At 38.6% G+C, this 23142-nt stretch overlaps 2 protein-coding genes and 1 long non-coding RNA gene across 3 annotated transcripts in view; 1 reads left to right on the plus strand and 2 right to left on the minus strand.

Annotated features, from left to right (window-relative positions):
* The window catches only part of nudcd1 (NudC domain containing 1), a 462800-nt gene that overhangs the window by 137325 nt on the left and 302333 nt on the right, over positions 1–23142 (plus strand). The gene's annotated exons all lie outside the window — the stretch shown is intronic.
* On the minus strand, positions 1291–6563 carry LOC142368188 (uncharacterized). The gene is made up of 13 exons (XM_075450326.1): positions 6412–6563; positions 6205–6308; positions 5832–6104; positions 5542–5635; positions 5374–5441; positions 5047–5265; positions 4889–4948; positions 4684–4809; positions 4533–4595; positions 4381–4446; positions 4110–4232; positions 3986–4028; positions 1291–1295 (listed from the first exon to the last, which is right to left on the minus strand). Exons 1-13 carry the CDS (start codon positions 6548–6550, stop codon positions 1291–1293), a joined length of 1383 nt encoding a protein of 460 aa, XP_075306441.1. The 5' UTR covers positions 6551–6563.
* Positions 10482–14181, minus strand: LOC142368275 (uncharacterized). The gene is made up of 3 exons (XR_012767299.1): positions 14103–14181; positions 11674–11899; positions 10482–10592 (listed from the first exon to the last, which is right to left on the minus strand). It is a non-coding gene; the product is annotated as an uncharacterized LOC142368275 (long non-coding RNA).

The raw sequence follows: 23142 nt of genomic DNA on the forward strand, positions 1-23142 counted from the left end.
CCTTCCATATTACGAGGCAATACATTACATGTTTCAACAATATTTGCGGGAACACAAGTCACTGGTCCATGTACACCATTTTGTCCCCCTTTGGGTAAAGCCAACATTTTCATGAATGGTATATGTAAAGCTATTAAATGCTGTTCTAGACTATTTAGACAAGCCAATTGTGGAGGAATAATATCAACATTTAAATTGTTGGTCACACTTTCTGGTGGCATTACACCTTTGCTCATCTTGTAATGACAGGTATAACAAATCATCAGTTTACCTCTGGATGACGCCGTCAATTTACATTGCACAGCACAACTATTGTCACATTTGTGCACATAATCTTCAGAAATGCATTTTGCTGCAATTATAGCACTAGATTGGCTTTTGGAATAGAAATCTTTCTTACACACTAAAACTTGATGTCTAAACAGCAGTCTATGACAGACACAGCAGACAAAATCTGGCCCATCTTTAACCTTATCCAAAAACTCTTTGATAACAAAGTCAATTTCTTTTAACATTTCCTTATGTTGCTGTTTATTTAATTTCACACGCAATGAAAATTTTTTCTTATGTTCTATGTTACCATGATACCTTCTTCTACTAATCTCTTTTAATTTCTGCCTGTGCTCCAAATTAACCTTAAATTTCTTCTTACTCATTGCCTTCACATGTTCTTTATGCACCAAATTAAATTGATATTTTTCTTTACTCATCATCTTCACCTGTTCTTTATGCAATAAATTAAATTGATATTTTTCTTTACTCATCATCTTCACCTGTTCTTTATGCAATAAATTAAATTTATATTTTTCTTTACTTAAAGTCTTACGTCTTTCTTGATACAGTAAATCCTTTTTATATAATTTTTTACTCAAACTCTTACGTTTCTGTTGATATAGTACATCATTTTTAAATTTCTCTTTACTTAGTGCCTTTTTCTTTTGTTGATATAATGTATCAAATTGATATTTCATCCTCAGCAATGCCTTTAGTTTCTCTCTATGAAACCTAACTTCCCTATACTTTCTTTTTAATTCTGCAATCTTTTTCTCTTTATAAGACATTTTTGTATGATACATTGCTTTATTTTTCAATTTAATCTTTTCTTTATACTCCAAATCATGTTGGTAATCCATCACTTTTTTAAATGTACTTTTCTTCTTTAGATGTCGAGAACAAGTGTTTAAACTAATTGTTTCTGTACTGTAATTTCTTTTGTTTGATTTTCTTCTCCACTTGTATGGTGTGTCTGATACATCATTAACTTTACAAAAACCATAGCAAAACTCTTGATCACCCTGCAAGACACAAGTAATAACCTCAAAATGACAACTGTCACATTTCAGATAGATTCCTTCATTTATACCAGTGGAACTTGTACACCCATATTTGACCCATTCCTTGCCATTATGCACATACAAATTCACCCCTAATGCATTTGCAGTTGCCTGTATTTCTATTTCAGAAGCTTCGTGTCCAACATACTTCATACAGGACTTCTTAACATAGTCACACACAGAAGAAAATCCTTTACCAACCAACCGTTTACCCTCTTTGTTCTTCTCCAAATAAGACACAGCAGCCAGTCGTAGTCTGCGATGACTCTTCTGCGAACCACTTAGTACTTGAGACACTGCTCTGAAAAAACTGTTACCATCATTTACAATCTCTTCAGTCTTACACACACTCCCCAAAGGCCCTGAAGCCGTGGATCCTTGTGTGTCCTGTTTAACAAACATAATATTATACTTGTTGCACAAAGCTTTTGAAACATCTGTACACACAGGATTAAATGACAAATGTTTATTAGCATTATGAATAATGACACTATCATCCAGTACATAACTGTTTGCAGTTTTTGTACTATCTAAAACATTAGATTCATCTGTTGTCTTATTTCGAACACTATACCCTTGAGAAATGGAGACCCTTTCCTTACAGTAACCATAACAATGTTGCGTTTGCTTAACACAAACAACTGTCTCGTAATGGTTACCATGAATATTTTGTAGATACACACACTGATTTGAGAACTGACCAGCAGTACATTTATATTCAAGCCATTTATCAATATAATATGTAACTATGTTCACACCCAAACAGTCTGCTGCAGCTTGAATTTCCACCTCAGTTGCCCATGAGCCAACATATTGCATCCTTGATCTTTTAATATACTCATTTATAGAGGAATTTTCATTTCTCAAAATGTTACAATACATTTGAGGATTCTTTTCTAACTGTTTCACTACAGCAAGCCTAAATTTCCTGTGCCATTTCTGAGTCCCACTTACAGCCTGACTAACAGCCCGGAAAAAACAGTTCCCGTCCCCGACGATGGGTTCCACCTTGCATGGGATCCCCAAGTCCCCAACCAAGTCAGATGATGGCTCACCTTTCTCGCATTCTACGTTCAAATGTTTGCAAACAGTTTCTGACACCACTTTTGAAAGAGGATTAAACTTTAACGCTCTAGTCCTCACATTGGTGACATACACATCTGAAGTTACAAGATCTTCATGAGTTTCTTGTATCTTTTTACAAGATGTACTTCTCTGAGGCTTCTTTTGCCCTCTAGATTTATCTGTACACAAGACTTCCTGAACGGAGACATGTTTTAACAAATTACTGCCAAATGGACTAAATGAAGTCTCATTTCTGTGCATGTCAATTTGCACACCACTAATTTCAAATTCCTTGGGACTGGTTCTCTTTTGCCTAGCATATCTCTCAATATAATTTAAAACATCATCAAAGCTGTTTAAATACAAAACGTTGCTTTTCCCTGAAACACTTACCATTCCATTACAATCACGTGCATGGGAATCTACAACGGCATACTTTCCATTCTGACTGATAAGAGCGCAGGTACTTCCATTTATAGTCAGAACACAAGTTTCATATGTGGCGCACATCTTTTGCAATCCTTCACGGAGAGTAGTGTGCGCACCAGAATCTATAAACTCACTCTGGAAAACATCTACATGTCCAGCAACAAACTCTCCATACATCACATCTAAAGTACACCCCTCAATATCAACCTGCTTCGGCAAGTCTAAAACACAAAGCGTTTCCTTCCTACCACTAATCAGATTGTTGTCCCGCAAATAAGTGTACAAGGCGTCACCTCTGACAACAACATTATCCAATGTGTCAGAATGCCATGAAAAAACACTATCCATCTTGTGCTTTGCTAAAGCAACAAGAGTCACAGCTGCACACTGCAGTCCTCCGTACTTAAACCGATCATCGCCCTGATGGAATGATCCTCTAACTGATTGCTGACTACTTGAACTGGCACCATGACGTTCGTCTGTGACCTGCCTGTCAGCAATGACTGTGGTACATGCTTCTAAACCAAAGCTACTCTGTTGTACAGAAATCGCAGACATACCATACTCCGTGACACTTAATGATTTCCGAAGATTCATAATGTGAATCATTAAATCATTGAAGCAAGTGTTAAATACCACTACAGATGTACCTGTTTCTGATGCCAACCCCTGTAAATTTCTTGTTCCACAGTCCACAATGACAAAGTAAGATTCATGATGGATAACCAAGCTACATGAACCCTCAAGATTAAGAATGCACATTCCATTTCTCAACAAATACATCTGTAACTTCTCACTAAATTCCTCCTCCAGATTCAAATTAAATTGACCATAACTACTACCCCCAATTAGTACTTTCCATTTTTTACCAAAAATAATCTGTCGCTCCACCAACTTGCAAAACTCTGGCTTTGTGCCTCTCTGAGGTCTTTCTGTATCAATATATTCTGCCAACTTCTGACCTTCCGCATCAACTGCATCGACATCCGATGATTTCCAAGTGCAAATTGGAGAAGTTTGGTGTTTTATAGCAGCTACAACACTACTGGACATTAAAATATTGCTAACAGACTGATTACTATGACTAACTGTTCCTAAAATAAGAGAAGGGGGGAACCGCTCTGAACACCTGCAAGAACTGGAGTTAACACACTGACCTCTTGTTTGGCTGCACTCGAAATCCACCGACACCTCAAGCATCTACAACGACATTAGAAAACATAATTTCTTTCATTTGTATTCATTTCTTAAATTTACTACCAAAAATGTTGTTATACAAACCTCCCGGTCAGAAACGAGCTCGGACGGACAGACAGACACCAAACCAGGACAGTCAGACACCTCCCGAGGATGGGGAGAAGGCACCACATCGCAAACATCCACCTGTTTGGATGTTGCCTCAACCTATAAAACAAAATCATTACATTAACTCATCTGAATTTAAACCAAGATTCCAAATAATTTAGACCAAGTGTTTTCAGTAATACACTTTATGGTTTCATATTACTTACATATTTAACATAATAAAAAGCTAAATATGGACCACACTTACATTCTTCTTCACGGACACAAGCCCCACACCAACAGCGGCAGGAGTTACGCTCGGTGTGGCTGAAACCTGAAAGACAAAGACAAATAAATTAATTATGAACAATTATCCTCATTGAAGTTCTGAAAAGTTAACTCGCTTAAGGTTTTACAAACCTGCTGTCTCACGCGCCTGGTCCTTAAGACAGCTGGTTTCTTGAGACGTTCCACAGGCTTCATCTATAACACAAACAACATGTCAGATCTGTGTCTTTTCTAAAAGACAATACTGAGACTATATTTTGAAATACACTTTGCTGCAACTTACCTCGTTGCCTGTGTGAACATCTGCCACTGCCATTGGAGAAACTTTTTCCATGGCAACCAACAACTCAGGTGAAAAACGAACAGGATTCAGGGGGATGTAACACTCCTTCAAAACTGGAGTAGCAATCTGTTACACAAAAATTGAAATAATGAATATACTAATCACATTAAAAATGCTTTACAACAAGTGGTTGTGAAACACTCACCTTATCAGGAACCACCCTTTCCTTGGGTGAATCAGAGTCAGATTCCCCCGAATGGCTCCTCTATAAAAAGAACACACAAAAGCCATTTCAGAACATTACACACCAACTTAAATCCCATCCTTGCATAAAAGTACATTGGGAACAACAAGCTTCCTTACCTTCCTGCCGTATCTCACGGTTGTCCACTCTGGAGGCGGTGGACGTGGGACTCGTTCCACTCCCTTCACAACCAGACGTGGCACATACCTCGGCTTATACGGGGCAGCTGCCTGACTCGTGGCCAGTGGCTTGGGTGCAGACAGCTCCAGGAACTGATGCGCAAACACCCAAATGCGATCACTGAGGATGCGCATCCCCTTGTTGTCGTCAAGGTGAATCTAAACCAAAATAAAAGGTATATAAATCAGCAAAACAACAGACAAGTAAAATAAGTATTGAATATAAATTCTCACCACTTTCTAACTTCAGAATAAGATTGTACTTACTCCATCATAACTCCACAGATCGACGCGACTTAGGGGGAAGTCCTCGGCAATGGAATAAAACGGCATCTCTGAAAAGAAAAATATGTATAATTATACAAACATCCTTTTCACCAAAGACAACTGCCATCAAAATACTGGAAATGAACTCAGAATTATTTTACTCCATACTTAGATTTGCCGAAACACGATGATACTCCTGCTGGAATAGCTCCTGTTTCTCCATGGATTCCGTCAAGCGTGGAATCATACCGATACAGAACACCTAGAGGAAGAATTGCATTATCAAATTACTTTATTTACAAATACATCAACTACTGATGCTTGGTGTTTTAAGTTTTTTTATTTCTCTTTTGTTACGTTTATTCTTCTTATTCCTTTTTTAATGTGAAGCACATTGAATTGCACGTGTCTGAAATGCGCTATATAAATAAACTTGACTTGAAAATAAAATAACACACCTTAGTGCAGTGCTCACGAACTGCCTCAAGGTACAACTTAAAGGCCCGTCCTGCCTCTTGGTGGTTGATGCTGGACGTGAGGTTGTTGGATGGAGCAAAAACGCAAATAGCGTCAGGACGACGAGGAAGTACGACCTTCTCAACCTCCTTGCGCAGCTGATCTGCGTCAGCCCCTGGAGTCGACATGAAGCCAAAAGATACGAAACCTCCTTGCATTTTAACAATGCCATCTGCCAAGGACCGCAAATGGGACGCCCCGATAACAAGAACCAGCTATGGGAGGAAAAAAAAAAAAAAAGACAAATTATAGCAAACTGACAATAAGCAATCCATTTCTACATTGTATATTTGAATAGCATGAAAATTTTCATACTTTCTTATCAAGGCTCCCATCCGGAATGACCAGCTTGTGACGACGCCCAGTATGCTCGCTGATTGGCCATTCGTTCGCTTTGTGTCGCCGCCCAGTTCCGCGGCCTATAAAGGAAAAGATATATATTAATCACTGAAAACAATATATATTAGCACACAGAATATACAAATACTCTCCATTCTTTAATAATATATAAATGATACTCACGGCCAACAAAGTCACTGGATGGCGTTGGTACGCCAATGCGCTGAACAGGCGAAGCCTCAGCACGGCGACGAGCAGCTTGAGATCTACGACTAGTTCGTGGCATCTGCAAATTGACATTAGAGAAATATGACAAAAACATAAGGGATTACAGCACAGTCTCAATGATGAGAAGACAATATACAAAAAGACAACTACTAAAATCTGTTAAAAATACATATATTTACAAGAGCAAATACTACCATTTATCCTAATTATGAAAGTAAGCAGTAATGTTAAGTTGACTGCAAATGATTTGAAAGTTTTCTGCACAGTGAAAGCCAGTAAATACATAAAACCATTGAAAAGGAACATTCAATCCTCATGGATTAACATGAAAAAAAAAATTTAACTAGGACTGCACTCTCCAACTTATGATATCATGATACTTTTAACAAGTATAAAAGTTTTAATATATATATATATTTAATAGTATAACAGATAAAACCAAGCTCCTCTGCTCTCTATTGATCATTCCAAACATGAAACAAAACAATGCAAGCCCTTGCAAGCCCCCTGGTGTGTGCGCGCTAACTGGTGTGAACTCACGTGCACAAACTCGTCCACAGAGGGGGAAGGACCTGAAAGTTGTTTAATTTCGAATTTTCCGACTTTCAGGTCACTCCCCCTCTGTGGACGAGGTTGTGCACGTGAGTTCACACCAGTGTGCGCGCACACAAGCTAGGGGCAGACTCACGCTCAGCTTGGAACACGTGGTTGGTGACTGTTCTGCTCAGATAATAGAGAAATAATAAACCTAACGTGACTGGTTAAAAACAGCCGGGAGCGCTCGATTTTTGCAAGCATGATTACAGGCTTTAGAGAAAGCTACAGAATTCGGGAATTTTCCTAAACAGCCCATTTAATATTCTACTTCCAGAATCCCAAAACAGTTCAAGCTAATATGACTAAATAAAGGTTGCCGACGGCAGCTTTAAGAGGTATGAATCAGCCTTTAGTTTAAATAGCTTATCTATCAAAATCAGTCACTTATTTTTAAAACAGCAGCACAAAAAAAAAAAAAAAAAAAAAAAAAAAAAAAAAAACACAACACACCTTTGCGGCTTATTAAAAGAAAACTCTGGTATTTTCAACATTAAGCCTCTTTTGAGTCGTCTGCAATGTTTTAAAACCCCCCTCAGCGCTTTTTTGATGTAGGCCATGTTTGTAGTTCTCTCGCACCAGAAATGCTGCTAGGTGTATTGCATTTCCAGTGCGAGAGAACTACAAACATGTCTTCCTTCTCTCAGAAATGAGGCTTAATGTTGAAAATACCGGAGTTCTCCTTAAAAACGCATGTAATTTAAATACCGTCTACATTTGCTACACAATTATCAATAAAACAAAATCCTTTTTAATTTCAACCGAAGAAAAGTGAACAGACTGTATTGAAAATCGTCGTAGTACAGCGCCCCGTCCCTATCCACCATGTTGGCAGTATGCTAGCGTAAACACGTAATTCTCCCCGTTCGTTTACATTGCAGCCTTTTGTTAGCAGCCATGCTATTAAACGCAGCACGAGGCACGCAAGCCACCGACAGCAAGCCACCGACAGCGACCCAAAAAACACACTATTAACGCCCTTACCTTATACAGTTAATATTACATTAATTCATTCTTTCGTATATTCTCTTTACAAAAAGATTGATAGTTTCAAACTGAGTAATTTTTAATAAACTTCAAAGCATTAACTATCAAAACAGAATCACGGTCAACCTTAACTGATTAAAACAAAATAACTTAACAAAACTTACCTCGGAAAGATAAAGTCCAACAATCGAAGATTTGCAGAAAAATGAAGAAAAATGAAGAAAAAGCGTTCAGCAGTTTTTCAACTGTTTGAAAACTTTAAGCTCATGAACGTCCAAGACATTCATGAACTGAGAGCGGTTGACCAAACCCAACTATTTAAACCAGGCGCGGCCAGTCCCAAAAGAATCACGTGATACAGAACACAGGCTATAGGAGGGTTTCACATGACGTCACAGTGCTGCATCGCGAGTCTTAACTATGAATATAAACTCTTTGACACTCTTGGTTTCCAATAATAATCTGTAGCCTAATGGATATTTCACATGTTTCTGAACCCCATCACATTTTATGACGCCGGTTCGAATCCAGCTTGTGACATTACTTAGAGGGGATAGAGAATCCAAATCGTCTTTTTCCCGTTTTTGGTGTTAGTCCTGAGTCTCCCCGCTGTGGGGAGTACTCATGAAGTGCCAGCAAGTGTCAGAACCTCTGTTTCAAGTACTCCCCTTTTTAATATATATCCCCCTATCCATTTTTGTGAAAAAGTGACGTAACTTTTTCAGCAATCGCGCCCCCCCGCACCCAAGTCCACAGCCACTCCGTTTCAGACACGCCCCTTTGGCGAGAAACAGGAACTTGTGTACCTTCCGAGGCTGTAAAAGCGGACTACGATCAATACAAATTCTTCCCCCGGAAAGCAATGTTCGCAATCAATGGCTTTTATTTATATTTAAAAGCTTCCCCAACCGCGGAGTTTTCCTTTGCGCTGCGCTGCGCATTTCACTGACTACAGTTTCACAAAGCTCCGTTCCGAGCAGCTCATGGTCAGTTCCGACAGGAACAGACCCAGACTGCAGCAAGCTGTGCGCACCGCTGAGAATGTGATGGGCTGCAGCCTCCCATCTATCCATGACCTGCACCTCTCCAAGACTATGGGGCGAGCAGGTCGGATCACAGCTGACCCTTCTCACGCTGCACATGGACTATTTGCACCACTCCCCTCGGGCAGGAGGCTTCGGTCCATTCGGACCAGAACCTCCCGTCACAAAAACAGTTTTTCCCCCTTGCAGTTGGACTTATGAACACTTCATAATCACCTCATAACCTGCCCCAGTCACTTTACCATCATTAAAATTGCACTAATGAAGCTGCACAGTTGTTGCTCTGTATATTGGATACTGTGTATTGTTGTACACACCTTGTACATTTTATATTCATACATTTTTTATTCTTTATTTTTTATCCTATGTTACATGTTTGAACCTTACGCCGCAGCAAATCCCTAGTTAGACCTTCGCAACTAGTGAACACTGTTCACTAACAATGGCAATAAAACAAATTCTGATTCTTATGAAACAAGCAACGGAAACTTATATTTCATAATGAAGTTGCCAGATAAGCTCTGAAACGACGGAAAAAAACGCATTCTAAACCCAGCATAGTAACAGCTGTTTCAGAGAAATTTTTAGGGGGGTTCTGAGCCATTACATACCCAACCAATTTTTTGGGGATACATATCACATCACAGAACAAGGATTAATGCCCCATTCAACCATTCTCTATCACCTTTAATTATTTATATAACAGACAGTTGTTTATAAATGACTTCAGTTTTACCAGGTGTCCAAGTGTTCAATCATGAATTGCAAACTTATAAAATCTGATAAAACATGATTTTATTCAAATACGAGATTTGTCGCACGCTCCGCCCGGTGGACGGGTGCGGGAGACGCGTGCCGGCGTCGATGACCACGTCGGGGCGGCGGTGCCGGCGGTCAGGCGGTCGCCAGGCCGGAGCTGCGCTTGTTACCATGTTAGATTGCTTGTCGCGGGTTCGAACCCGACTTGAGACGTTCCTAAATGTGTGTTTTTCCAGGTGTCCATGTGTTAAACCATGAGTTCCAAAACTTCTAAAATCTGATAGAAAATGATTTTATTCAAATACAAAAATTACTCAAAACTGTTATTTATCTATGATGTGGCATATTGAATATTACACCACATAGTTTATATTTTAACCCACTGCACAGGACTGGAGCAATGCATAAACTTAAGAAGTTTCCAATAGATGAAACATACAAAATGTTAGACTCATATATTTATTACATTACTATTTTCCATAATAATTCCAACCCAAATTTGTATATTTAAAACAAACACACTGACACACAAACTGAAATAAAAATATTATTTTTTATTTACACACCACACAACACTATAACTTTTAAATAAATAAATAAAAAGAAAAAATAACAAAAACATTTACAAAAAATAATCAAAATAACTATATATAAAAAATATACATAAAAAACTAAATTAACACAAACACTGCTTCAGCTAATTGGAGATACATTCTCCCTCCACCTCGGTTTGGATTTCCTTGTCCTCCTTTTCTAAAAAAAATAATATGAAAAACAAGATTATAGAACAGATAGTATGAAATTTACACATATATTCTACACCATATATCAGAAGGTAATATTGTGAAATTCTCTAAGACACTTCTATAAACATGTCAAATATCCTCAATTTTAACAATACAGCCTCATAAAAACAATATTAAAACACCTACATTGTTACTTTCATATTTCACCAAAATAACTTTCACAAATCTGAAATCATGACAGTTCACTCAAAATCTTAAACAGCAAATGGCCCATGAGTGATGCCCAACTAATAATGACCCTGACAATCCTCTATTATTTGCATCTAAGGTGCTGTTTACACATACCCGGGTATTTTGATAAACGCATATTTCATAAGCTTCGTTTGCAAAAATAACAAGGTGCACACAGCCCCGTTTAAAAAAAAAACACGTCTACATTGATTAGCATAAATACGCAGTCCATCCGAGTCTAACCCAGAATCGCCGTCGCTGGCGATGGTATGGTCAGGCTCTGTCTGCCAAAAGAAACTCCACAATTGCTGCCCTCCAAGCCCTAATGCGTCTTTGTTGGTCAATAAAGCACACAAGCGAGTATAGCTCTTAAAAACATTAATGCTGCTAGTACCCCCATGCTTGCCAAATAAACAATGGACGTCAGTATTTTACCACGGATATTGCCCAAAACTCTGTTTTGTCTCTTTCAACCAGTTTATACACAAACGCTAAACAAAGTTTTTTAAAAATCTCCACTTTTGCCAAAGTTTTTTTTATGCCTCGTTTTCAGAGGAAAAACTCTGTTTGTATATAAACGAAATGCACAAACAGAGGGAAAGGTCTTCGTTCATCAAAATATCCGGATATGTCTAAACAGCACCTAAATCCAGTCTCCAAATAGCTCAAACATAAAATAACAAACTTATAACAATCACCTTTTTGACTTGAAAAACCTACCTACATAGAAACAAAATGTCTTCAACTACAAAATAGAAATGTAGTTATTTTGTTGTTCAAAAATATAAATGACCATAAAAACAACAAAAACATTAATAAAACCCATCAATAACAACCAACATTACACATATACATACCATCAATGGAAAAAGCAATTGTGCTTTTAAGCACCTCTAACTCCTCCTGGCATGACACTAATTTCATCTGCAGATTTTTTATTTCTGCAGCCAGGACGTCACCCCGCTTTTCCTGGCACTTCTTCTGCCTCTCTTTTTTCACCAAAAGATCCAGGCATCTTTTAAAACTCTCGATCATTTTAAAATACACATCTTCCCGTGTTACTGAAGAATCAGAACACATGTACTGTAAATGAAAAACAAACATTCAGTATTAGATGAGACAAAACTCCTAATATTATAACATAAAATACATGTACATTTTTCATACTGACCATATAATCCTTCATTTTTACTTTTGAAATGAACATATTGATCAAAATTTCTACCATAATGCAAAAGAAATAACACTTTCACTGAAATGAAGACAAATATAGACCAAAATGAAAGTCAAACATTATAAAAAATGTGAATTATGAATAATACACTCACTTTAAGAAAAACAAAAATTGACATACTAGTAATTAATGTCCAATACTATAGGGAACGTGATACAAGTACACATTTAATGTTCCATCCTAATACTATTTATGCAGAAAAATGCCCCTGAAACATAACCCATCCATGCAAATTCTACTCTTTTCCTTGTCATGTTGTCTTCTTTATCTAACCCTACTCGCTCTGAAACTTCATTAGCTGTTTATCAAATTTTCAAAAACAATGTTTCATCTTCAACACACCCTATGAACAATGAAGTTATTGTTCTCTCTATTATCATTGAGTTTTGATTTGATATAATTAATTATCAAAACGTGCTTCAATCGAGTTTACAAACTGAATTCATTCTTAGGCTATAAAGAATGAGGAGTAGCCGTCATAGTACAGAGCCCCGCCCCTATCCGCCATGTTGGCAAAATGCTAGCGTGAAAACGGCATTCTCTCCGTTCGTTTACAGTGTATGCGTGCGTTCCTAAATCAGTAAGTTTAAATAGTGCAAAATTGCAAGAACATGCCTGGAAATCACTGCTGTGTGATGAACTGTACCAGTACCTCACATAATACGTTTAAGAAACATAGGAATAACAAAATACACTTTTTTAGGTTTCCTAAATGGATGCAGCATCAGGGAGAGCAGGCGTCTGACCTGACGAGGAGACGACACATTGTACTAAACACCAGATTATATTTGGCGTAAACTTAACTTTGAACTCCGCGTGAATAAGCATTTAAAAAAAACAAAAAACAAATTTAAGCTAATTCAATTATTTTTTTCCTTTAATGAGCAGACAAAAAGCACTGTTTGTGGTACATATAATAAGTAATTCCAATAGCTAATTTTTCAGCTCCCAAGAAGTCCAGACATTGAGAAATAAATGTGTCGTTGGGCTAAAATACAATGACAACTAAATACCTAAACATAAGCTTTAGCATACATGAAAACATTGGAAATGTTTGTGCACATTGAACATCTCCTTAATCTACTGTTTAAAAAACAAGTCTTAACTTGTATGTAGTAACTTACACCAAAGACAAAATAATTGACTATGTCCATATATGTGCACGGAGGTAACTGGTCCAGCTTTCTGTGCCGTTCTGCTGCAAGGAGCTCGTAAGGATCAATATTTTGGATGCTCAAGAGCTTCTCCAAATACCGCTTCTTTGTAATTGTAATAAGCTTGTCCCTGTAAGGTCCCTTTTCTTTTGCCTTATCATTCTGCATTGCTTTACTTTCTTTCTTTTTTTTGTATTCGTCTCTGTCCTGCCGAAATTACAAATGCGGGAAGATATCTGGAATACATAGGCGCGCCTCCGTTAAATTCTGATGGTGTAGCCCCTGGCAACCAATAGCGTCTCCTACCAACATGGCCGACCGGCCGAGCAGAGTCACGTGACACCTCATTCTCAATGGAAGTAAGAAATTTTCCATTGACAAAATGGCGTATCTTCACCTCGTGCAAATACCCAAAACATGACGACACAACCCTCATACCAACTTACTTTTAAAAGTAGCAAAAGCCATTCTATGTGCAAAACATAAATGTACATTAACTCTGAAATATTAATTACTCATTACTTATACTAATTTATAAATGTATTCACTAAACTTCATTTTATAACTAATGAAAAACAACAACAAAAATCACAAACTCTTTGAACACCATTTACAATGACGAAAAATGTTAATAACAAGCAAATAAGTCTACTTTTACACCGTCTGTTCCAAAAATGTTTATTAATATGCACTGCAGCAGTAACTACAACTCAATCCCATTAACAAAATGTCGTCTCTACCCCGGGAGCAAACTGGAGCTAAACCTTTCGTAATTGCAAAACAAAAATGTACCCTAGCGCTAATATATTAATTGCTCTTAAATACTTATACAAATTTATAAATGTATTTACTAACATTCACTTTATAATTACTCAACAACAACAAAAACAACACTCACACAAGCAAGCTGGGCCGACTGTTTAGCGGACTTCATCTCGTCGTCAGTAAACTCAGGGAACTTTGAAGGCGAAGAAAAAGCCATTTCTACAGAACACAAAAACACACACATATGTAAACAATGCACAAATATTATAACAATTAAAGACAATAAAAAACTTACTCATACAATACATAAAAAACCCACAAAAGACTGGATGTGTACCTGTATGATTGAATCCTTCTTGCAAAGAGCGCATCAGGGCGTTTCGTTGCAGACACGTACTGTGAAAACCAGAAGTTGATTCCAAGCACTTCAAAATAAAATCAACTGTAGCAGAAGCTCGTATTATTAAACGTTACAACCACTTCTAAAACTATTCTACAGATAATCAATGGACGGTAGATGTTAAAACATTATTGGACTACTCATAACATGCATTATTTGACCACAATATTGTCATTTAAATCGCAAAAGCAACAGCTGTTAATTTACTTTGCACTACAAATTCATTTAGAAACAATAAATCTCTATACATACACCTTAATGAGTTACAGCATAAAGCTTCTGCACTCCACCCTACTCTTTGCTTCTATACCATTAATTATCGTTGAAAATGTAACCCCAAGCACTGTTGAATGCACTTACATATTACTTGAAAGGTAGGGTAGGAGATCCTGGATTTTGAGTCCAGCAAAGCTGCATTTTGAAAATACACAGGTAAAAAGTCCCAACCCTTTACTTCACTTTCCCCCCGAAGGCACGCCTCTAGAGTACATGAACGCGCAGACATGAAGGTGCACGAGCGCTGTTCTGGCAGCAAGCATCGATCGTTGCCTTATTTAGTATTTAGTATATGATAACTATACGTTTAATAATGCTAGGTGCTAGCCAAGCTGGCTCTAGTTTAGCTTCCTGCCAAGCTTCTAGACGCGTAATTCGTTCACGGAGCAGGGTACGCGCACAGGGGGGGAGGAGGGGGAGGGAGGAGCAGGTTACAGTGTGATAGACGGCATCAGAATCCAATCATTCTGAACGGTCCGTTCAAAATGATTGGATACTGTTTTTCCTGGATAGTACGTTCTAGTGGCCACTAAAACTTTTCATATCTGTGTCAAAACTTTTAAGTAATTGGTTGCAATGAGGGTGTGAAGAGTATTTCAAGCAATATGTAAAAAAATGTTCTAGAAAAAGATCCCCTACCCCGCCTTTATTTGAATATCTGTAACATAGGAAAGCAGAAGTCATGTGTAACAGCAAACACACTTCTGTTGACAAAACTAAAAATGAATGATATCTAAACTCCTCACCTCATTTTACTTATTACTAAAAATCAGGTTTTCAATGACATGATTCTTGCTATAGCAAGTTAAAATGACTATAAGGTCTTTGTCACACCAATCAGCAAGCAGTGATCTGTGGCCGAATGGATAAGGCACATGTTTCAGAAACGATTTTCAATTTATGACGCCGGTTCGAATCCAGCTTGTGACATTCCTTAACTGGAAATGAACTCAGAAAGTGCAAACCTCCGCCAGGTCGCGCCACTTTGTGGCAAATCGCAAGATTGCAGCATGAACACATCAACAGACAAACTCGGGTGATCACATAACCTCCTGTGCGGAGGTAATAATCTGTTGTTTATAAATGACTTCTGTTTTACCAGGTGTCCAAATGTTAAGCCATGAATTTCAAAACTTATAAAATCAGATAAAAGATGATTTTATTCAGATACAAAAAATACTCAAAACTGTTATTTATCTATGATGTGGCATATTGAATATTACACCACATAGCTTATATTTTAATCAACTGCACAGGACTGAAGCAATGCATAAACTTAAGAACTTTTCAAAAGATGAAACATACAAAATGTTAAACTGACATATTTTTATTACATCAATATAATAATTCCAACACAAATTTGTATATTTAAAACATTGCATACGTTCGGCTCTAAATCTCACATGCATCATCCGATTTGCTCCAAACTAGATGTGAATGACCTTTGTTAACCTCTGAAGAGCCCAATAGGATTATATTGGAGTGTGACTCCAGTGCGCCCCCTAAATCATTTAAACAGCTATATCTTCTTGAGACATCATCCGATCTGCACCGTGTTTTTTGTGCATCATTACGGAGCAGCGCTTGACACGTTGGCATGGTATATTTCTGACGTCATTAAACCCCGCCCCCACAAAACATGAAGTGACGGTAACTCCTCTCTGGAAGGTGACATATCGCTCCAACTTTGAACACGTGCCACTGGTGTCGTACTGACGTGCACTGAAGGCGATTGGGAGATTCGTAGCACGCTTCGCCCAGTGGACGGGCGCGAGACACACGTGACGCATCAATGACCACGTCGGGGCGGCGGTGCCGGCGGTCAGGCGGTCGCAAGGCCGGAGCTGCGCTTGGCTGCGAGGGCCGTTATCACTGCTTGCAGTTCTTGTTAGGCCCGAGCAGCTAAGCGCTGCGAAGGCCTATTGTATCTGTAGGATTTCACTATTATTATTATTATTATTATTATTCCTGTTTCTTTTCCGCCCGGAATCGCAAATGGGGACGCCTTAACGTATTCGAAAACTCACGCAACTTTGCCCAAAATTGTCCCCCGCGTGAAATCAAATGTTTTTAATGGAATCGAAAGTGGGCGTGGCCAAACTGCTCTACAGCGCCACCTAACGTGAGATAGCCTGAACCGTACGTTGTAGAGATCTGAAACTCGGTATGTACGTAGATCTTCTCACATCAAGAACAAAAGTCTCTTGGAGGTATGCTCTAAAACGTACAAGGAGGCGGCCATTTTGGGTCAAAGGGCAAATTTTGGCCATTTTTCATATTTACACACCTCGCAGGAAAATTTTCACGCCCCAGAGATTTTGAGCTACGGACTTCATCTTTGGTCGGTATGCAGTTAAGGGATGGGGGCACAAAAGTTATCAGAAATCTTGAGTTTTTGAGCATGTTTAGGGGGCTTGGCCAAGCGGCGAACTTGACGTATTCGCCAGTGTAAACGAAACGCTATAACTTTCACCTAAAAAGTTAAATCTGCACCAAACTTGGTATGAGTCATCCATGTTGGATGCATGTCAATCCTATGTGGTCATATGCTGACGTCATATAAGCCCCGCCCCCTCAGAACAGGAAGTCCCTTTTTTTACTTGGAAAGCTCCATCTCTGGCCCCCTTCACCTAATCAACATGATCTTGAGTCAGAATACAGAAAACAAGTTGGTCTCACTTGCTTTAAAGCACCAACAGTTTTCAGTTGAAGGCGTGGCTATGGCTGCTTGGTGAAGTCAGACATCACGCCGTTACCATACGTTTGACTCTAAATTCTACAGTTTTTAGTCGAGATGCACCAAACTAACTGGGATCGATCCTAATCCACCCCCCAACAGGTGAGCAGTCCAATATTTGATGGGCGTGGCCTAATGCCTCCACAGCGCCCCCTAGAATATCTAAAAACATCAGATCCAAGCCATGCTTTCACCGACAATCATGAAACTCAGCACACCTGTGCGTCTTGTCAGGACCTACAAAATAGTGTGGGCGTGGCAGAATGGCACATTCCAATCCCTCGCCGTTTGCATACGTTCGGCTCTAAATCTCACATGCATCATCCGATTTGCACCAAACTAGATAAGAATGACCTTTGTTCATATCTAAAGAGCCCAATAGGATTATATTGAAATGTGACTCCAGTGCGCCCCCTATATCATTTAAACAGCTATATCTCCCTGAGACATCATCCCATCTGCACCATATTTTTGGTGCATTATTACTGAGCAGCGCTGGACACATTGGCGTGGTACGTGTTTACAAGTCATTAAAAGCCCCGCCCAATCAAACTTTAACACATAATGTAGTAACTTTTTCCACTTTAGCCACACATGATGTTGAATAGCCTTCAAGAAGTCCTCTCCAATCCTTTGCCACAAAACAGAAACTGACAGTCACTCAAATTTTCCATTTTATTTATTAACAAGACAGTGCATATTAATAACATTACATCTATGACATGCCAGAGTTAGCCACCAAAGGCTACTTTTAATCTTTAGTCCTGGTGAAAAGTTTTACAATGGCACCAAAAAAAAAAAAAAAAAAAAAGATCATGTAATGTTAAACAATACAATAATCAACATATAAGAACTCCTGTCCGGAAGGTGAGACATCAGTCCAACGTTGAACACATTCCACTTGTGTCATACTGTTGTGAATTGAAGGCCATCTGGGAGATTCAAATACTCTGCCTCATGCTCTGTTGCAGGAAAGGCGTGACACCATTGATGACGCTGCTGGAGCGGCAGTTTTGGCTCTTTTTCAGTCGCGTTGTTGAGCAGCGACACTTTCTGTGTCACAACAGACCAAAATTAATCACATCGACACCAACCAAAATCCTACAAGAATTTCTATTATGCTCATGTTTCTCATAACTTCTTTACATTGGCATAAAACATCTTTAAACGCACACTTTGCCAGTCCAGAGTTTAAAGGTTTTCTACTTGTCATCAAAATTTCTTCAAACTTGTCAGCACAAATCAGCAGGGCAACACAGGGATTTGAACCCCGTCCCACAAGTGGGAGTACCAATACCATTGCCTTTTGCTTTTTTTAATGCTATATGACAAGGTAAAGCAAAACTTGCATTAAGAACAGCATGCCAATTTCTGTATGTTAACTTATATTAATAGCCGTTTATCACTATTTTCAAATATGTGAAAGTTAAATAAATGCCGTCTTAATGCAAGAAACGAAACCTTTACACAATAAAGACTTGTTTACTGTTAAATACAACACAAATTTCATAACATAGGTAATTAAAGTGCTTAGCTAATGCGCCACCTCCGGGACAGGCGGAAGGGCCACTATTAGTTCCTGTCTTAGTCTCTGCCTTCGTCTTCAGTCCTGACTTACTGAGCGGCAGCTCCTTCCGTGCACAGAAGTATGCATCGGGATGCTTCCTCCTGATGTGAAGTGAGAACCCCCTTTGGGACAGGAAAGAGACGGGGCAGGTCACACAGGCAAATCGTGGCGGAGAATCCCCCTCTTGCCTGTGAGCTGTCACATCGTTCAACTTTTTGGGATTCAGAATTGTCATTTTTTAAACCTTGTAAAATATACAGAAAACATAAACTTAATTTATAACATGTACAAAAATACTCTTCCCCCCTCCAATATACTCTCATCTGTACTTAAAAAACAAAAACACAAAATAATTATTTCATTAAAAACTACATCAGCTTAAAACCACACTCCGGTGTTGTTTGTTTATGTGCTGTGTGCAATGGAGTTGTTAAGCTCCATGAGGATGTTTGTGGATTTTTATGTACAGTGTGCAATGGTAGGCCGAGGCCACCTTGTTTATCAGTGCTCGCTGTCGTCTGTCCCTGTTCTGGTGTCGTGTTGTTTCCCTGGTTCTGTGTTACTTTGTATGTTGCTCGGAGGGTTTTGAATAGTTAAAAAACCATTAAAAAATAAATACTTTCCCCCCCAAATATACTCTCCATCTCTACTTCAAAAACTAAAACAAATAATTATTTCATTAAATAACTAAATCAGCTTAAAACCACACAGAATTCCTTCATGATCACTAAAATATGTTGGTATTACCACTGCTTCTCCCTCATATACATCTGATTTAACATAGATGTGATCTATTAAACTACCCCTTTCAGTAGTTGCTTCCTGGACTATTTGAACATATCCTCTGGTTTTAACACAATTTAAGATAGTTGATGACTTTAAAATATCATCATTAAAATCTCCCATCAATGCTATTGTTCCAGTTGCCAATTGCTCCAGCCAGTCAAGCATCTTTACCAAATTGGTTTTAAATAATGACAGAGGATACTGTGGTGAGCGATAAATTACAACCATTTTAATGTTCAAATGCAAAAAGTTATAAACTAAACACTCTAAATTGACCTGTGGTGGCTTTAAAACTTCATATTCCACACCATCTGCAGTATACATGCCAACACCGCCATGTTGTTGGTCTTGCAACCCAATCAACGATGGCTGGGTACCATCATACGATAAACGTCGGGGACAGTTGTTGAAACTGTAACCATCAATCTTTACCGTATCAGCTTGAGGTTCAAGAATCCATGTTTCTGTTACAGCAATACATTTAGGTTTCCATTGCTGAGTACAAAAAGCTAAATCTTTAACATGTCGATTCAAACTTTGGACGTTCATTAAGAACACAGTAAAAGCAGATGTGTCAAATCCGCTCAACTGTGCAGGTCCACACATCAAAAGGGGTGTCATACTCTGGATAGCAACCGTAATATCATCCTTACAATAAATCCTTTTTTCATTAAAGTCTTGAATGGTCAAACCTGAAAGACTCCTAACTCTGCTTAGAGCAACATAAGCTTGACCAGGTGCAAAGATTTTGTTTAGACAAACAACAGCTTTGTCTACTGTTAAGCCTTGTACTTTGTGTACCGTACAGGCCCACGCCAATTTCAGTGGAAATTGTCGTCGCAATCCACCTTTAACAGTGGCCCTTTCCTCCTCGGGTACAATAGGTGTGGAACCAACCACATCCGAGGACCCATACACACACGTTTTCCTTCTGTGGATGCCTACACGATCGTCATCAAATCTAACATAAACCAATTTAGGAAACTTGTCCTTTTCTGGTATTATGATATCTGTCACAATGCCACAAACACCGTTAACTAAACCATCCCCGACATCCACGTTTTTACACAGCATAACGCGTGCACCCTTACCCAACAACAGAACCTCTGACAAACCGGTATGTAAAGCTTTGGCGTGACTCCCTTGCAACAACCGCAATTTGCCTGTTTTTTTATCATTGACAGAATCCTGTGCCTCAATTTTCACATATTCTGGGCAATTCTCAAACAACTGTTTCATATTATGCTCATTTACTTGTTCATTTGTTGCAAATATATGCAAGGCTGAGCTGACCTCACCCGTTTCACAAACTTTTAAAACATTTATGTCACCAGGTAGCATGGGGGTCTCTTTTGAACGAGTCCTCATCCGGTTTAACAGCTGGGAAAACACAAAATCTTTTTGCCGTACTATTTCCGTTAGTTCTACAACTTTAAATAAATCAGACCACAAGTTGCTGCCAACTCCATCAGAATACAACGGTTTGCCTTTGACAGGAGGTAACTGGAAGAAATCTCCAACTGCCACTACGCTAATGTTTCCAAATGAGCCTACGTTACCCGTTTGTTTGATCTGCCGCAATCTACCATGCACATATGATAGCAAATTGTGATCTACCATTGATATTTCATCTATGATGAGAATATGTACATCACTATATTTCAGACGTAATGAATTGAGCTTCTCTTCTCCCAAAGGAGTGTACGGTAAGCGTACATCAATTCCAATAGAAAATGTTGTGTGAATTGTTGTTGCTTCCAAATTATACGCAGCAATACCTGTAGGAGCAGTCAATAAAACAGGTGTGTTGTCAGTGTATTGACACATTGGTGACAATAATCGTTTTGATTCATATTCAATCGCTCTGATCAAATGACTTTTACCTGTGCCTGCACCTCCTGTAATTAAAATGTGTAACGGTTCAGGATTTTTTCCATTTACCTTGTCTAAACACCATTGCCTGATTTGGTAAAAAACAGAGAACTGTCTTTCATTCAAAGATCTAATTAATGCTAAGCCTTCGATTCTAGTCAGCGTGCTCTTTTTCTCAAATACATTTCCCTTGGAAGATGAGCTTAAATCTGGGATGTGTTCCTTTTCATCACTCAGTGTTGCTTTTATTTGTTTCATTCCTTCCACACCCTCCAACCGTTCCATCTCCACTTCAGGACACAACTCACACCATGCATTTTCAAGCAGTACGTCGCCAACCACCTGATCTGCTGCCTCCAGGTTAAAAGATTCCACTTCGAATTCACTTCTATTTAAATCTACGACAGACTTCACTAAATGTTTGGTTCCATCAATAAATTTAACCACACCAAGTCTATAAAATTGTTCAAATCTTTCACAACCTGGAGGCTTCAGATCACCATCAACGCGATACGGCAGAAATAATTGCATTATGCTCTGATAAAATTTTTCTGGATCTTTGCTCTCTGAAAAACGCGCATAACGAACAACTGATGGTTGCGTTCGACTTCTTTTTGCCACAAAACCTAAACCATTATTCAACTTGACAGCAGATTTACATTTTTCATTCTTGGACAGAACCCGATAGTCAGATGCAAACTTTGCAATGCACATATCGTTAAAAATATCATCTTTTGGACGATTTTTATAGCGATCAACCAAACCAGTCATCCACATTTCCTCTGAACTGAGATCGTTTGTAGCTGCCTTCTGTCTCAAAACAGAAATAGGTAAACTCATTTTCACAATGTTGTCACCAGTTGGAATAAAAACAACCTTCCTAGAACACTCCTTTAAATGCATACTGGTTAGTCGATACACCGCTTCCTGAGCACACACATCCCGATTATGTAGATATACACTACCAAGCTTCTTTAACGCTTCTTTAGCACTAACATTGCCATCTCTGGATGCTTCTCTCTGGGCATTTCCTAGCATGAGGCCAATTTCTCTCTCGCTTTTTGACATATAAGACACTATGTAGACACAACAAGCATATGCATCTACACAATATTGAATATCAAGATTAGCATTCCATGCTTTTAACAGCGGCGGACTATACTGATTAATCCAAATTTCATTAATCTCTCTTTTCAAAACTACATGTGTATGTCGACTAACTCGTTTATACACCTTTTCAAATATTTCTTGATTTATACCCAGTCTTTGAAAAATTTCTTCTACAGTCCTATAGGGACAAGTTTCATCTGCAAGGAGACTCTTCACTTTACTTAGAATCTCCTTTGCCTGATTTTGAGCCATTGCCTCTTTACTTGCACAGGCACACTGTACATTGCTGCTTGTTTTATCCAAATTACATGTACAAGTCTTATCCTTATCTTTTTCACTACGACAAATAAATGTTCTGCTCGATGCAGGTCGGGGAAAGTTAAAACGACAAACTGTGTTTTTCTTTTTACATGATTTTGAGTGAC

The sequence above is a fragment of the Odontesthes bonariensis genome, chromosome 18, assembly GCF_027942865.1.
Source record: "Odontesthes bonariensis isolate fOdoBon6 chromosome 18, fOdoBon6.hap1, whole genome shotgun sequence".
Lineage (NCBI taxonomy): Eukaryota > Metazoa > Chordata > Actinopteri > Atheriniformes > Atherinopsidae > Odontesthes > Odontesthes bonariensis.

Bases quoted from the DNA above. Each gene is read 5' to 3' on its own strand.
- LOC142368188 (XM_075450326.1), bottom strand. From the start codon at position 6,550: ATGTTTTTGTCATATTTCTCTAATGTCAATTTGCAGATGCCACGAACT. The intron at 5,636-5,831 runs GTGTGTTATTTT...TTCTTCCTCTAG, and splicing joins TTCGTGAGCACTGCACTAAG to GTGTTCTGTATCGGTATGAT. The intron at 5,442-5,541 runs GTATGGAGTAAA...TTTTCTTTTCAG, and splicing joins TCGTGTTTCGGCAAATCTAA to AGATGCCGTTTTATTCCATT.